The sequence below is a fragment of the Larus michahellis genome, chromosome 9 (assembly GCF_964199755.1).
Source record: "Larus michahellis chromosome 9, bLarMic1.1, whole genome shotgun sequence".
Taxonomy (NCBI): domain Eukaryota; kingdom Metazoa; phylum Chordata; class Aves; order Charadriiformes; family Laridae; genus Larus; species Larus michahellis.
In genome coordinates this window covers 3,057,591-3,075,009 of record NC_133904.1, presented here as the reverse complement: position 1 = coordinate 3,075,009, position 17,419 = coordinate 3,057,591, and the positions used below count along the sequence as shown (strand labels likewise).

At 40.6% G+C, this 17,419-nt stretch overlaps 1 protein-coding gene across 4 annotated transcripts in view; it reads right to left on the bottom strand.

The window, feature by feature from the left end:
- The window catches only part of MEGF11 (multiple EGF like domains 11), a 292,780-nt gene that overhangs the window by 41,369 nt on the left and 233,992 nt on the right, over window positions 1–17,419 (bottom strand). For all 4 annotated transcript variants that reach the window (XM_074600942.1, XM_074600944.1, XM_074600943.1 and 1 more), the window contains exons 15-16: window positions 4,709–4,855; window positions 1,907–2,041 (exon numbers count right to left, since the gene is read on the bottom strand). In XM_074600942.1, the coding sequence (XP_074457043.1) occupies window positions 1,907–2,041; window positions 4,709–4,855 (282 nt within the window). The remainder of the gene's footprint in view (window positions 1–1,906; window positions 2,042–4,708; window positions 4,856–17,419) is intronic.

The window sequence follows — 17,419 nt, the reverse complement described above, 5'->3', positions numbered from 1 at the left end:
TGAATGAGGAAAAGATTTGTGATCCAAACACCGATGCTGACAAAGGCAACAGGTCATACTTTATAAAAGAAATGCTTCGGTGCCACTCAGTGAGAGCTAGCAGAGGGGTTCCTACCATCCGAGCGCCTCTTGTCTCCGTGAAATAGTATGATGCCCTCCAGAATGTCAACATGGAAGGATTACAAAACCGATCCTGCCAAAATGGTTGTTCTCATTAACTTAAGTAACCTGGTTGTGGATGGACACAGTGACTCTCGTGTAAAGATGTGAGATCCAAAACCAAGCACTTTTTCAAATGTCTCAAATATTTTTAAACAAAGCTGTAAAGTAAGGACTAATATCGCTTTCTTCAGGAGCAATCTGATTGTACAATGCAGACAGTGATATTAATTAGCTATAAAAGCCCTGAAGTGGGACTCTGAAAGTCCCTGTGGGATGTCAGGTGTGTCCTAGCAGCGGTAACAAGCTATCATCAATCCATATTGCTACACGATTGTGAGAGGTATTCACAAAACAGCTGCTTAGTTGTTTGCTGCTCAGAATCCTTAGCACAACCGTGTCAACCTGTGCGATTTCGGAGGTTACACAGCTCCTCACACACACGTGCTGCTGCCGGAAGGATGTTCCCGCTGCCAGAAAAGAGACGGCACAAGGAGATGAAAATTCCAAAGTGAAATCTTCATTTCACTTTTTTGTAATGGAAAATATTAATTAGCATTTTTCTTTCTACAAAATAAAGTTACATGCTAACTCATTATGACAAGCTGCAACACAAATTGATTTTAATTAGGACATGAATATTTTAAAATTAATTTGCTGGATAGATCAACATTTCAAAGTAAAACCAGAAGTGCTGAACATCTGAGCAAAAGTAAAATAGTTTTCTTAAGAGGATAATTAGCCCTGCTTACGCTTTGAAATCTGGCTAACTTTTCACATAAAATGGACAAATTCACTGAAATATGTTCATTTTAATAAATTAATTGGTATAATGTTTAGTTGACTATACAGCACAGGAAAAAGAAAACATGGTTATACTTAATCTATGTTTAATGATTTTGCATAAGTGCTGTCTGCAATTTCTAACTTACTGAAAAGCAGGTCATTAAAAAGTGTCAGTTCAATTTTTACAGGGATGGTGACTTCACAAGGGCAGGAGCCATTAAGAACAATCTCTTTTAAATCTGAATGTAGAAAATACCCACAGTAGTATGCAATAACTGAGACTCTGCAGAATACTGTAATGATTTTGTGGGCATTTTTAGGATAAAACTGAAAACGAAACCTATGGTTAAAAGTGGACTAATTGTCAAAGGTACCGAAAAGTGATGGACGTTAGGGGGAGTTGAAGCTACTCTTCACCTGTTAAAATTAACTGGCTTTCCCTGCCTTGGTGCAAATTTTTCTGTCTCCTGCACTTGTGTTTAGGTGTGCACGATTTTGGCTACTCCCAGTCAGGTCCTAGACAGTGTAACTACAGTTCCATTCATTAACTGGGTGTTTGGGCTTGTGTACCGGAGCTGGCCTTTACCTTAACTACTATCTACACCTCCAGCTGCAAAAGAGTGCATGAAGGTGCCATCGACATTCAGGATATGGTAGGCTTAGCAGAGAGGAAAATGAAACCATTGGATGGCTGATATATTTACAGCAGGTGTCTCATTCCATATTCACTTCAATACAGAGCAGCAGACCTGTTTTATTTATGAAAGCAGGAGCACATCATATTAACAAAAGGGTGACTAAGTACCTATTTGCATTTTCCCTCTGAAGTAGAGAATTTCTTGTGATCTACACTGCTGAAACAAGGTAAAAAGGCAGGAACCTTGCGATCGGTCTTGCTGCAAAGTCAGAGACACAGAAATTTAGGAAAGGAGGTGGCATTTGGGGGTGTCAGGCTCAGTACCTTGGTTGCAGAGAGCGCCAAAGAATCCAGGCAAGCAGTCGCAGTGTCCTGACACGTGGTGACAAGGGCCGCTGCTGTGCACACACTGGGGGCACGGCTGACTGCAGTGGTGTCCATAAAAGCCAGGGGGACAAACTGAAGACAAAACAAAATAAGCTGTCACAGGTTTTCGGAAGATTTCTCATTGCTGAGAGCTCGTGAATTCTCTCTCTGTCTTAATCCCAAACCAATACTTCTTAATTTTTAAAAACACGATTTTGTGACTTGCTGAAATTGTGAAGCCTGCTGGATTATTTCATGTCTAATGAAGTGTGAGCTCAGAGTAAAACTGCTCCTGTGGTTCAAACACACAGACCATCCTACCTCATGTAAGTCCTTGGCTATTTAATAATACAGCGGAGCTCTCTCAGCAGCCCCTCTCTCTCAAGACACTAATTGGAGTCTCTCTCGTCTGCTCCTGATAAACTCTTTTACAAAACATGGGAGTTTAAGATGTTCAAGACCTCATAGTCCCCTTGCAGATATGGTTAATAACACATATCCCAAAGCTTTTAAGATAGCTAGGAGAGAAATACTCGCACGCGCGTACAGACAACAGAAACTCAGAATGCCATTTCCTTTGGAAATTAAGCTAAGAAATTAGAGAAGGTGTATTAGGAAACTCTCAACATTTTACATCCGAACAACTGTGTCAAAAGCTGATTTCTAAACATATTAGGTGCAATACCTGTGTTCAACTGGGGCAGCCAGTTTATAGATGCCATTGCAGAAGCAGCATCCATAAGTGATGAACAGAATCTAAAAATGGTAATTATGGTAACAGCATACAAAATCACCTAATTTGCATCAGTAATCACATCGGATAGCTGAGTAAACTTGTCATGAACTGTGTGCTTAATTTGCTTAAAACCTAGATTGAAATTATTATAGAATTTGTACATAAGGTATAGTGCCAAGATTATGGCTCAGTATCTCTTACAAATGCGTATTGTCGCTTCTAAGCACATGCAGAATGAAAAACCATCCACTGTCCAAACATTCGCTGCGATAGATAAGCACAAAGAAACATTAAATTGCAGTAAGTAACTGTAAAAATGACTTTATATGTTTTTATTTTTACTCCTGTGATTCTCTGTTATCTAGTTCTGGCTCACTGGTCACTATATCATGCCCGTTCTATTTTTTCATTGAATGAGAATTTTTCTCTTGGTTCGTATGTTCCCAGAGGGTGTCAGGTTCTTACGCTACTGCAGATTTCCAGCTGAAACTTAGCTAAGAGGTTTGTTGATGATGCATTAGCTATAAAACAACCTGGATCATTCCTGGAGACAGTTCTGCAGGCCTAAGAGCAGTGAACTATCCCGGTGTCTCATGTAATCCTGATTACACAGACAGAACAAGCTGGCTGAGTATCGTCTTCAGCACTGCCCTTTACAGGCTAAATTCTGTTTCTACGTGAATTTGCAAGAGAAAAACAGGAATGATTCTGAGAGCCAACTTAGCAGGCTAAAGCTACCTTCAACTACAGCGGTGTCTTCTTCACAAGGTAGTCCTGAGCCTGAATCTCACAGAAGAGGTGGGAGCGAGCTGAATTCCCTGGCTGTATATTCAGGAGAGGCATTTCAGCAACACAAGGCAACAGCAGAAGCATCCACAGAACCCCTCTGCTGTCAGCCCAGCGGGGAGGAAAATTTCTCCCCGTTACGTCCTCAGCAAACGTCCTCAGGGAGCAGCCTGGTTACTGGAGTTGCAAGCTGGGGACACGGGTTGCCTCTTGTAGCCTACATGCCATCACCTGATAAAACGAAGCTGTTTTTTTTTGTCTCAGAAAGGTCAGAAACTATTAACTTCTGGAAGTTTCGCACTCTTAGGGTTTCAAATTTGTAAAACAATTTCTTCCCCAATTCCCTGAAGCTCTGAGCACCACATTTTAGCCTTGGAGAGAGATTTTACAGCTACACAGATATGCTGAAGCACCTGGAAATTGGGGTTTATAATGGAAATGCTTATAGGCCATTAACTACAGCAGTGCTAGAGGTCATTGTTATAATGGCTTTAAATAAAAACTGTCAGCTACAAATTATTTTTAGAGATGAGTGTGTTCTAGTGTCAAGTGTAACTGGTGAAATCAAAGGGGATATATGAAGTGGGCATGCAGAATGTCTTACAGGAAGAGCAAGAGCTGCTGCAGAAAAGACAGACAAATCCATTTCTTGTTTACACAGGGAGAAGGTTGCGTGTAGTTTGGATCAGTGAATAAGGGTCCCTAAGGGGCAAATGCAGCTTCCCAGATAAAGCAAATGAGAGGATTTTTATCTCCTTGGCACGTTTTAATATGTAACAGCAAAGCATCAGACAGCAGCTATTTCAGGCTGCTGTGTTTCTTTTTCTGGCATATAGGAAAACATTGCCTTGTTATTTTGATAGCCAATGCTCATCCACCTGTCACGATGTGATGGGTTGTAGCTGAGTGTTTAATAGGTATCCTATAGTTTCAGCTACTTAACTGTAAATCTGTTTTTGCCCAGATCCTGCCAAGTTTTGTATGTAAAGGTGTTGCTCCTTCTTTCAGGTCACCTGTGACCTCCAGGTGCTGTGGGAGGCCAGAAGAAGAAACACAAGGCAGGACTCAATGCAGTAGAGTCTTGACTTCTTGATCAAGAAGCATTTTCCAGGCTAGCTTTTGCCCTTAGGAAGTTGTGAGCTAAAGCAGTTCAGAAACCTGTGGCTCGGACTGTCTGGGGTCATAATGAACATTTCTACTTTCTTTGCTTCTGTCACCACATCTATGGAAAATCTTACTTCTCTGGCACAAGGGTCCTCTGTATCCTGGTGCACAGTCACAGGTGCCATCCTCTGGGGAGCAGGATCCCCCATTCTCACAGTTGCAGGAGATGGAGCAGTTTGGTCCCCAGCGGCCCTGAGTGCATATATTGTCACAGTGGATGCCTAAAGACATAAAGGGATGCGTTAGGTTTCACACAGCTTCCTCTGCTCGTTGATCAAAGAAATGTTTGGCTGGACCGATACCTCACACATCACAGAGCAAACAAGGGAGCCTGGAAAGGAAATAGCTATCCTTTTATCTGCTTAATAAAGTGAAAATTAAGAAAATGCCAAAGAGGTGAATTCTGTAGGTGTTAGTGGGCTCCTGTTCAGTCCTTAGCACCATTAAAGAAACTCTGCATGTCATCTGAGAGATGAAGGTCAGGAATTGCTTTGAAGTCCCAAAATATCACAAATAACTGGTCTGGAAAGATGCAGTTGATTGAAGCCTGATTACTTCACTGTTGTGAATTGGAAGACCAGAAAAAGAAAAATCAGGGTTCTGCAAAAACATGTACAGTATTTGGATTCTTGAACATATGTAAACTCAGTTCTATGCTGTGTATTGTTCACTTCCTGGCTTAAAGCACTGGGTTATTATGCACGCACCCCACATCCACCCAGAGCTCTCCGAGTTCTGTGTTAATGAACCAAGTTCTGATGGAGCGAGTGGCCATATGTGTGCACAGGCTGATCATTTGCATGTTAAATGGAGACTGGGACCTGCCAATCCAGCTCCCAGTGATTCCCAGGGTTGTTGTTTGATATTTATTATTATGAAAAGCAAAGCTTGGAAACACTAAACGAAGCACGCAGCCAGAAAGCTTAACACGGTTTTAACTGGTGACTTTTAAAAACAACCTTGTGCCATGGCTTGTCACACATAAAAGTAATCTAGGGATTTGATCCTGCACACCATTACTTGTCCGAGAGGCTCTTCCTCCACTGGGATAAGACAGTACCAATACCTGCAATTAGCAGAGCTATTTGCATGATCAAGGGCTCCTTGGATTGAAAGAGGTTTGCAGGATCATGAACTAAGCGAGACGTTAAGCCCTGCCAGCTGCAGGGAGCGGCATTAGCAGTAGCACACTGTCGATACTGATAACATCAGAAAAAATGAATCACAGACTGCCTTTAAAATTTTCCTAACAACGTTACCCCACCGGGTGCCTTACAACTGCGCCACCAAGATTTGACGGAACACACATGCCCTAGCTAGACTTTGAACATGAAGATGTTCTTTATCATCCATGCACATGTCCCCACTGCATAATGGGATAAATGCAGACAAGGACTCTGAGAGCCCCAGCCTCAGCCAGAGGTTGGATTAGTGCATCGCTAAGGAGAAATACAATCCCAAGTAATTTCCTCCACCTCTGATAACTTCATCTGGATGCTACAGGTAATGGACTGTATTTGTGAAGCTGTGATTTGTACAGTCACCAAACTTTGAGGATTATTAAATCAGCTAAAAGTCATTATAAACACACTTACAGTGCAGTTTCAAGTTGGTTTTATAAATCTCTGAAGTTAATACAGTAAGAAATACTGCAGAGCCAAATTTTCCCTTTTCTGAAGATTAATCACACAATTATAATGTCCCTTCCTAGAAAATCTTAACCGAGTCTGGCAAAAGTACAGTTTGAAATGGCATTTCTAGTAATACATGATCATAGCTTTATTTATAAAGAGGCACGGTCCATGCAGTGGAGCTTAATAAAAAACACATTAAAATACAGTAAAAACATAATACAAGCTCTATCCCTTAATATCTAAGTAAATAAATCTGAACAAAAAAAAAGGTATGCAAAAAGAGACAAGGAGCATTTGTATCAGTAAATTCAAGAAAAACACTTATTTTCATACAGTCTTCCCTACTCCCTTTGAAGTCAAACATATCCTCGGATTACTTAAACGGTAAATGCTTTGTGTGTGCATTTATGTAATACATCTACAGTAGTCTGTAATTAAAGCCATACAATAAATCGTAAATAAATACATTTCATATTTATACGTAAATATATATGATCATTTATAGTTTTGAGAGTCTCAGCACGAGCTCCCAGGAATGAAATTCAGACACAAATGTAGAAAAATGTGTATCTTTTCCTCCTGACTGCAGTATTAAAAATACAATTCTCTCATTGTGAACGGGCTATTTATAAATGGAGACAATTAAACAGCATTATTTCTTGTCTCTTTTGGCAAAATTTGGGGAAGAATGACATTGACTCCTTTCTCTTGAAAGGTGGCTGAATTAGAATGCCATGGCTGTTCTTTGCAGCAGCAAAGTCCTTCCTTTAGTAATGAATAATGAGGGATGTCTTCCCGCTCCTAACGAAGGCAATGAGTCATTGTGAAGCCGATTGTTGTAACAAAATGTAAAGGGGGGAAAAGGAAACCTTCTAGAAGACACTGATACCCAGTACAACACTTACTTATGTATAATTTTTCAGAAGACAACCGAGAAGGTGCCGCAAACAATGTTTATTACTTTATATTACTCTAAGTTAATTCTCATGGAAGACTTCATTTTTGGAGGCTCCTACACACGTTGAATTGCAATTGCAAATGTAAATGAGAAGTTAAAATTGCATCTGGACATGCATGTCTTATGGAATTGAGCTAAAAAAAGCACCTTAATTTTACAATTCCCTAACTTGCCAGCATATGAAGGGGGAGTCCATCCCTCCCAGCTACTTTACAATCGGAGTCAGTGAACCAGCAAGCTTCTTTAACGTAAAACTTTAATATTTACTCAGGAACTTGCTGATGAACATTTCTGATAAGCAATTAGTTTTCAATTTCCAGAAATATAAAAAATGCTGAAGTCAACACATCTGTGTATTATCTCATGTTACAAGCACAGATTCCAAATTTATGAACAGATTCCTTGTTTCGCAAGCATGATGTAGAAACTAGAAAGACAACTATCAGAAGAATAAGTCCTTGAAGCTGCAGGAAGCAGTTCTATACATAAACTCTATTGCCTAGATACCAGGAAATTATCTTACTGCCTGAGGCTGTGGTTCACAATTGCAGATACTAGTATGAAATTACACTTCCAAGACCTTCTTAAACAGTGTTCTGGGGGTGAATTGTAACTGAAATTCACTTAACTTACATAAAATTATAGTTATCCGCTGTACGTGGGCAAAGGACATTCGCACCCTCGTGCAGTAAGCCAGAGCCAAGGGAAGAGCAGAGTCTGCTGTGGCTTTTGACTGTGAAACTCAGCCGCAAAACCTCCTTGGCTTGGAGTGGATTTGGGGCACTGGGTTTCTGCAAACACTCTCTGCTCTCCAGCAGGATTTTCACTGCCATCCTTTGGACTGCTCTGTACGTGGATAGTTTACTACCAAGTGGCAAAGCAACTGCTGTCTGGGACATCGGGAGTATCTGGCGTATCTCAAGCGCAGAATTCCCAGGGGTGAAGCAGTTGGGTTGTGCAGGGATCTTCCAATGCGGAGTTGAAGACGGTATCTTGATAAAGGAAAATGGCAGGGATAGAGGTAGAGGAGGAAGCATGTCTGGCAAGAGCTCTGTCTGACAGAAACTCATCAAGTCATGTATGTCGTATGGTAATAATATATATCATATATTCCGGTCCAGTTCTGCTGCAGAGTGCTTAGAGAAGTGTGTATCTGGTGACTTGGTATGATATAAGCTTGTGTCCAGTTTACATGGAACATCATAAATTTTTACCAGATGAAGTTGCGTCTTTGTATTAAAATTTACAAATCCAGCTGTGAAAGACCAGCCAACATCCACACAACCATCACGAAAAGGAACAAGAAAAAGCAAAAGCAAAAAACCAAACCCAAGCCGTACAACTGGGACGCGAGGCACCTATTGAAGAGCTACTTCATATTCCGCTTCCATTAATAATCTTCAATGGCTTCAATGAAAGTTTGTCAAAGTAATGCAGATTTAGTACTGCCTGTAACTATATCACACTGAAGGACTTTGGAGGGTGAAATTCCTGAACGGCAGACATAAGTAGAATTCCCTTTTTCCCCTTTCCAGCTTACTTGTGCAATTGCACTCGTGCTTGGGGATTACGTCTCTAGCTCTTAATAAAGCCTGCCATTGTTTTTCTGCCTTGTCCCTAGATAGTTGGAAACTAATACTCCAAACACAATAGAAGAGCAAAAATGGATGGAACAAATGAGAACCAGTGGCCTATTTCTGACCACTGCTACCCCCTTGACAGTAGCCTCTGCAGCAGGGCCTGCATGCTGCCCGGTATCTAATTATTTTTCAGGGATGTAGGAATTTGATAAATTACAGGACGTAGCTCCCTTCCCCCCATGTACTTTAATTTTATATCTACCAGTGTAGAACTGTAATTATTTCTCTGAATAAGATCTTCAGCTATTTTTTTTTTCAATAGTCACAATCTAAAGACAGATGCAACATCAATTAGCAATGACAGGAATGATTTCAGCAGACATTTGAATCCAACACAAACATTGTGCTCTCCTCCACCTGTCTTTCAACATGACATGAAGTCATAATAATCTCTTATTTCTGGCATTTCAATAGCTTTGGAAAGAACTGCTTTTTATGCATAAATAGGAGCGGGATTTATGCAGGCAATACAGTGGAGGCCTGAAGTTTGGTGAGTCACGCTTGGCTTTGATCTGGAATGCCTGGTCGTTTTTGTCTCCAGCACTACTAATTCTTAACGGGGGTTTGTCTACCTGTTGACACAGTACATACATAGTGGCAAAACCACAACGGTAGCAATACAGCTTCAATAGCAGAAAACAGCCTAATGATTAGAGCTGCAAGGCTATTTTAGATAAGTAATTGCAGAAAGTGGGCCAGCAAGCATTGATTGCACTGAAAAGAGGTATGGGAAAGTACCCCTGAATGTGATCTCTAGAATGGACTGCTCCTGCGTGCGATACCATCCCTCCAGTCTCCTTCAAGCAGGACTGTCCCACCAGCACGATGCCTTCGGCAGCTGCAGCACATCTCCCACCAAGCCATCAGCCCTGGAGGGGCTCCTAGGCGTGTGGCTGCCCCACCAGGGTCGGAGCCAGAGTCCACTGAGGTCACCTGGAAATCGTGCCTTGGCCTCCTAATTTGTACATTTATTTCCAATGATTTCTATAATCATACGTTCACGTTTTCTTTAACCTTACTCCCTTCTCTTTCCCCAGTACTCATATTGCTGTTACACTTATGTTTTCCCTATAAATTCTATTTAAATCAGCTTTGTGTTTGAGATTAGATCAACGTGCTTTCCTAAGTAGTAAATATTTTGCTGCTTCAGTCTATAAAAGGTAAAAGAAAATTCAATAAGAACATAAGAAAGAACTATCTGATTAGTTCTGGATCAGCTGTTCAGAAGGTGTTATGACAGCATATGAACTAGAGTTCATAAAGAATGCTTGACGCTTTTCTATCACTTTTTGCATCTTCATATTTATTCCTACCTGAGGCAAACCCTGAAGTATTTGACTCAGATCCACTCTGAAACACCACAGCACAATTCATGACAGTTCAGCATTTAAGGATGCTGAAGAATGAGAAAATCTGCTTGGGAAGGGCAACAGATAGAAGAAAACATAAAGGGATCTCTCATAAAATTAAATGGAAACATTAAGAATTGATGGCTGCTCATCCACTCTGCAAATAAGCTATTTTTGTTTTTATATAGTGAAACTATTCAACAGAGATAACAGCAGCCACATTCACATTATCTATGAACTTTTGTGGTGTTCTCTAAATGCTTTCCTAACTGTGAAATTTTTTTCAAATCAATGCAGTGGAGCCCTTACCTCCCCTGCTCAGCATCCTTCACTGGTGGGCTTCAGAGGGGCGGCTCCTGTGTGTAACAGCCCATCAGTCTAAATGAAACCTCCACGATCTGGTCCTAAATAATGAAGAATAAGCCTTTCCCTGCAGCCAGTGAAAAATTCTTAACTGTCTTTTCTCCCATCATTGCATGTGCGATTTATGCACCCATTAATGTAAGTGTTTTTCTGAAAGTAATATACTTACAGCCTAATGCACCTCTGTGGAGCACTAATCGTACCCCTATTTTTAATTATCTAGAGAAAACTCCAGATATGAATCATCCAACTCAGGGAACTTATGCAATAAAAGCTTTTGAGGCAGGAGACCTACCTCACAAGAAATTGAATGAGTCAAAATGTTTGCTAAAATTAAGGATCATCTGGTTCCCTTTGCTACAGGATGTTCTCCAGGGTGCACTATAGCAGGAAGAAAAGTTGCCACTAGCAGAAAGGGCAGATCTTGAAGAAAAGAGTACTAAAAGGAGTCAAGTACTGTGCAGTCCTCCTTCCCCTTTAGGATGCTTCCTTCCTACTACTTCTCAAGCTCTGGACATGGTCTCAGGTCAAGAAAGAAGAGAAACCTGGGAAAGATCCAAGCAGACCATCAGCAGGTAAACAGGAGGGAGAAACTTGTAAGTGGGAAAAAAATGTACTGCTGTATTGCTTTCCTGACTTCAATGTTCAGGCCCCCGAGCTAAGCCATGAGCTGCGGACGCAGCTTAGCAAGAGCTGCTGTACAACCAAATGCGCGCAAGCCTTTCGTGTTCAATAACGCTGACTGAAATTCAACCTTTTCTCCGTTGTGTAGAATGCGAAGGAAGACATTTACAACATGTCACTGCAAACGCTTACACCAACAACATATATATACAACATTTCAGCTTGCTGGCTGTTTACTGAATGATCTTTCCTTTTTCTTCTTTCGTGCACAGCATGCCAGCATCCAGTATTTAGTCTGCTGAAATGCTCACAAATAATTTTTCACCACTTCTCGCCCACATTTATTTATAGGTGAAGGTACTGTACACACAGCCAAGCTTATATATAGAATGCTTCCATATTGAAATGGAAAATGGCTGAATATCTCTAGCATCATTTTCTAGTTCCCATTAAATTAGTGTAATCCAGGATGCCATCCAAGCTATAACTTTTCACATAAATTTAAAAGCTGTCTTTTAATAAGTGAAAACAAACCCCAAAATAAACACAAAGATAAATGAACTTGTATCTCTTCTGTGTTTATAGGACTAATACTGCAACCATTTGCATGCGTGCTTAAGTTTAGCAGTCGGCTTACTGCAGATTCTAATTATAGTCTGAGGGTCTGATCCAACTCCCACTGAATGAGTGGCAAAAATCCAACTGATTTCATGAAAGGTGAAATATATACTAAATCTGGCGCAGGACAAACACAACTAAACCTCACTTAGATGAGAATCTGGAGCCCCCTAGATATCTGCCAAGGAATGCACAGACATAATTAATGTCAGGACATCAATGAAGTCTTTGATATAACTTCATAATTCATATTTTTGAAAATTAGCCCTATATCAGCAGGAACCATACTTAAAGGTTCTTGTCAAAGAGAGAATTTTTAAGCACAGCCTGACATTAAAATCTTATCAACTCACTTGAAATTAAGTCAATGAAAAATTAAAGCTAATTTCTAATAAGCTTATGTTACATTCATAGACTAAAGGGCACTTGTCGAATCCGGAGAGTAAGCATACCTTTTCATATGGAAAAGATTTCCACATTTGAAAGGCAGAGGCCAGAAGAGAGGCTAAAATGCACCATTTTGGACTGACTCTAAAAATGTCTAGTTTTTCTGTCTGTTTAAAGCTAATGTAAGGATACAGAATAATCACAGAAATAAATTATTAATTTAAAAATCTGGGATAAGACTGCCAGAAGTGATAAGTGCAAAATATGGTTTAGATAATGGGATTAGACATCTAGAAAACGCATGTTTAATAGGAACTTACTATTGCTCCATTCTGATATTTTGGGCTTTGTATTAGAAACCACGAGAGTACGAAACAGTCTGATGTAAAAAAAAAAAAAGCCAACCCACAACATTACGAATTCTAAACTACTGTGGATCTCTTCAGCTAAAAACCTGTAGGTGCATAAAACAAGTCCTAGACTTTTTCTGGTTTTAAAGATGCGTGGAAAAGACAGCTGCCAACTATATTAGCATGCTCTTGAAGTTGATCTGCTAATGGCAATAGAATTATTCTGGCTTCAATAGAGTTGAGGACCGGATCCCACCCTAAGATTATAAACTGGATACAGCTGCAATGGAAGAAAAGTTGTATTAATACAAACAAAATGCATTTTACGGAAAGTCAGATGGAAACGGTTGCGTTTTTTTTCTTCAAAGATATACCACCTTCTTGCAAAGAACTCAGAAAACCTGGAGTTGAAAATACCTTAGAGCTCACCGTCAAAGTGGTCACTGTTTCTTTAAAATTCAAAAGGGCCTTCCCTTGGGTAACAGGCTTATCAGTTCTACTGAATTAATGTGTCCACAGGAGGGAAAAAACATGGTTCTGTGTTTGAGTGACAGTGCAGATGTCACTCGCAGCCTGCAAATTCTCACGAACGTGAAGTCTCATTCCTCAAAGCTCACCTTATCTGTGCCCAGCCAACGATTCCTGACCCCATTAACTCGCTTATACAATCGCTCGTGGAAATCCCTACAACTCAAGACTACCACAACTACTGTACAATATTTCTAGACATGATAAGAGACAATTAGGGTTTATGTTGCTGGCAACGTATGAAAATTATTGAGGCTGTAAAGGACAGTGAAATATATAGTTTGATTTCCCGTATGTAACGGCAAAGAGGGAGGCTGCTCTTCTGAGACATGAAAGAAGCCTGAAGGTGAAAAGTACCGACGCAATAGCAAGATATTTCTTCCTTACCACCACGAATCATTTTCATACCTGTGTTTGCCATCCTGATTGATTAAGGAAAAACTATGAGGAGTTCTTCTAAAATTAACTATGGGATGGACACTTCTATATTTTCCATCTTACATCTACAGACCATTTGATTTTCCCCACACATTTTTGGGATGTTAAAATGTACTGAATAAACTGCAGATATTCAGAAAAGCTACGGAGTAAACTGGTTCAGTGGATAATTGAGATAGCATCGCAACCGCAGCGTTCTATAAAAACCAGAGCGTGATACAAAAAAAAGGAAAGACAGAACCAAGACTGGGATAAGACAGCATTTAGATCAAAGGAATTCAGATAAACAGGATTTTAACTGACCTTAACATTCACAGAAATGGAATATATCCCCCTGCAGATCGCTTCCTATTTAATCCCACTGTAATATCTGAAAGGTTAACAAACTACGCACTGCCACAATTAACCTGAAGCACATTGACTCGTTACAGGGAGGAAATGAGCTTGCTGTGAATATCAGCGAGGCCTGTGGCTTTCCTTTCTGTAACGTGTTTGCGAGTGGGATGTCTGACTGTGAAAACGGACAGACTCGGGTCTTGGAGACAGGATGAGCAATGGCTGCGTCTGGCTTCCCAGAGAGTCCCGCTAACCTGGCTCAGGTCACGCACAAAGGGCGCACCTCCAGAAACGAGAGGACAGGCCAGCAGCTATGACCAATTTAATTATGGAGGGTTGTACTGAGTGAACCAACTAAAGGCTGCGTCGTAATAACTAGCTGGTATCGGTGAGGAAGCCATTTCTGGTACAAAACATGCTGCTAGCAGCCACCTTGAGGAGAGAGGACCAAGCTGCTGGAGTGTGCAGTTCAGCTCACAAAACCCAAACGGCTGAGCTGGAGCTGTGCTTTCCAGAGCCACCTAGCATCACACCCACCAGAGGAACCTTGCCTCCCCATGTTCTCCCTAGCTTCTGACCCACCCAGCAAGGCTACCAGGGCAGCCGGTCCTTTTCTCTCCGATTTCAGGTTATTTATTAAGAGGAACCTAACTGAAATTTATGACCTTATCACTGTCACTGAGCACGCAGGACAGAAGGTGGCATCTGGGTGAGATGAGACTGATGCCTGCTTCTCTAGGACCTGTTTGCTTGCAAAGGACTTCCAGGAAATGCTCCACCATGCAGCTTTTCTGTGCTTCCATTCTCTCTGAGGATTTGGTGTGTGCAAGATCCCTAATTAACCAAATGCAATTAGCACTCCATTTTCAAGCATTTTCATTTTAACCTGAATGTAGACAAAATAACACCTCTTCCACAAATGACTAGTGTCATTTGTGGAAGGGATACATTTGTGGGAGCTTTAAGGCACCCATGTGCACACACAGGCACAGAGATGAAGCACAGAAGTGATATGTATCTAAAATGCGTGGCAGATCTGGATTAACCCTTATTAATCTTACAAAACAATCAGTCTAATCAGTCAAGACTTGATCCTGCTGGGGGCTACACTTTTCGTTTTAACCTAGCAATAGCTATGAACACGCCTTCTTTTGATTTCAAGGGTACATTAATATATGTCAGGTTAGGCGTATGCAGCACTGGTGCAAGGTGGAGAACTCATTCAGCACAAGGCTGAGCCTTTATTGTTATTGCATCTGACGTTTCCTTCACATGGAAGAAAATTCAGCTCTGCATTGCGTCAACAAGTCACAGATCCAATTTTGGCCCACATTTGAACAAGTTTAACTTTCCTTGTGTCACATGAGAGCCTTTTGCCAATGTAGTTTTGGTGTTTTATGTACAAACGTTATGCTTGCCATGCTGTCTACAAAGCCATTTGTGATACAATGGGCCTGTGTACCTGCCTGGGTAATTTTCAGCAATAACAACAGCGCACAATCATCTTTAGATCTGATCTAACTCCTGCCTTTGGCTGCACATGTGCAATTCCCCACTGAACTTAATCGAAACCGTACATGCACGTCTCTAAGCAGCTTGTTGCCAGCGTGCTTATTTATGCATACAGCTGGTTTGCGATCTCCTGCCTGATATGCGGGAATCTCTTCATCATCTTCCCTTTGCCAGGTACACTCAGCTGCTGAAAATTACCTTCCCCCTGCTGGTACACAAGGAAGGGAACTGTCCTGAATAAGTCTTGATGGGTGGCAGTCATAACATAATAAAAGAATGGTAGACTGCTATTAACTTACATTGTATGCTACTCTTCACATGGCTTTTTTCTTCTTTTCCCAGTCTTCCTCCATGCTCCTACCATCTATCAGTCTCTGAAGGTTTATATCGGTAACAACTTGAAAACTACTTTAAAGAAAATGGGTTCAATCTTCTCCTTGATCTTTACATAGAACATTGACATCAAGAGGGAGTCCCACGTGTGGGATGAACATACAGAATATGCTGTTTCAGATGAAGTTTTGTGGCTATTAGGATCAGAAAGCCACGTGAATTCTCTGTCTGGTGTGAGTGGGCAGAAAAACCTTCAGATGTTCCATGATGCTGAACTTTTCTGATCTTTTTCAGGCCATGCCTAATTAGCACCAAATTCAGAAAGCAAAAATTTAAGCCTGAATTATTTATCACGTCATATTTATAAAATGCACTGCAATACACACCATGGCCCAGTTCACAACAACTACAGATAAGATTAATCTTTCGCCGATGCCATACTCCTTAATATGAAAATATAATTATCTAGCTGAAGAATTTCTTAAATTACATACTTTCAAACTAGTATGAGCAGAATTTATCCTCGTGTCTGGTGTCTAAGCCAAGAGGATAAAACATTGGAAGCAGAATTGACAAAACACATGTTGGCTCTGTCTGTCTATCAACATTTCCAGCGCACACCTTACATGGCCCTGTCAACATCTCAGCTCCAACCTGGTCTTGAATACTAACGTAATGTTTTCCTCCCTGAAATGGGATCCTGCAGAAGGCAGTTCCAGAACTGCAGGGGCACGCTGAAGGATGAAATGCTTAGTTTGCAGGAAGTCCCCTGCAAGTTAATATACATTTATCCTGCCCAATATGGAAATTAAAAAAAAAAAAGGATACCACAGAAATTATTCTTACCTTTACTTGCAGTATTTTGTATCTGCATTTGATGTGCATTTACAAGTGTGCATGGGAACAAGTACAGAGCATTTGTTGTAAATGCCTTTGAGAAAAAGCCACACCTTTAGTCTGCATTGTCTGCAAAGTACATTTTCTGCAGTTTCCTCTGGAATGTTATATCCAGAAAGATGTGTAATAAACTTTTAGAGTAAGTGTGTATAAATGTATCTCTTTAATTTACTGTATTTTTAAAAAACATTTTCTCCCTTGAGGACACTCACAATGACTACAGGAAAGCCTACCAGCTGTTTCTTTGATCACCATCAATGATGCACAGTAGAGGTTTAAAGCCTGATAGATGGATATATTGAGGGTAAAGAGGCTCAAAGAAAGATGAATGCAGTCCAGTGAGTGAAGAATGCAAGCAGGAGGAGAGGATATTAGTGAGCTTATAAAATTGATTTTCTGGGGGGGAAAAATGCCCTTTTCAGTGTCGTGGAAAAGTAGCTTTGTTGTAAGCAGTGTGTAGAACTTCCTATTTTTGTGTTTTATTAAATTCTTAAAGGATTTTTTCCATTGTACATTCTAGGTATAATTTCATTGCTTTTGCTTCATGCTCCTAGGAGCTGAGCTGCTGTGATGTTTTCTCCATTAGAAATAGAAGGCATGCATGGGTTTAAAGTATAAATGAAGGGTAAAGTGACAGTATCCCAAAGGTTGGCTGCCTGATCAGCCTGCCTTGCTCCATACATTCTTCCAACTTGTACTTGTTTGAAAAACAATTACATTTTCCAAGTGAATTGCTGTTAATACAACTGCATTTTGATTGCCAGTGCTACTGGTGGTTCTGCAGTTAAGGGCAGGAATATAACTTTATTTCCCTCCAG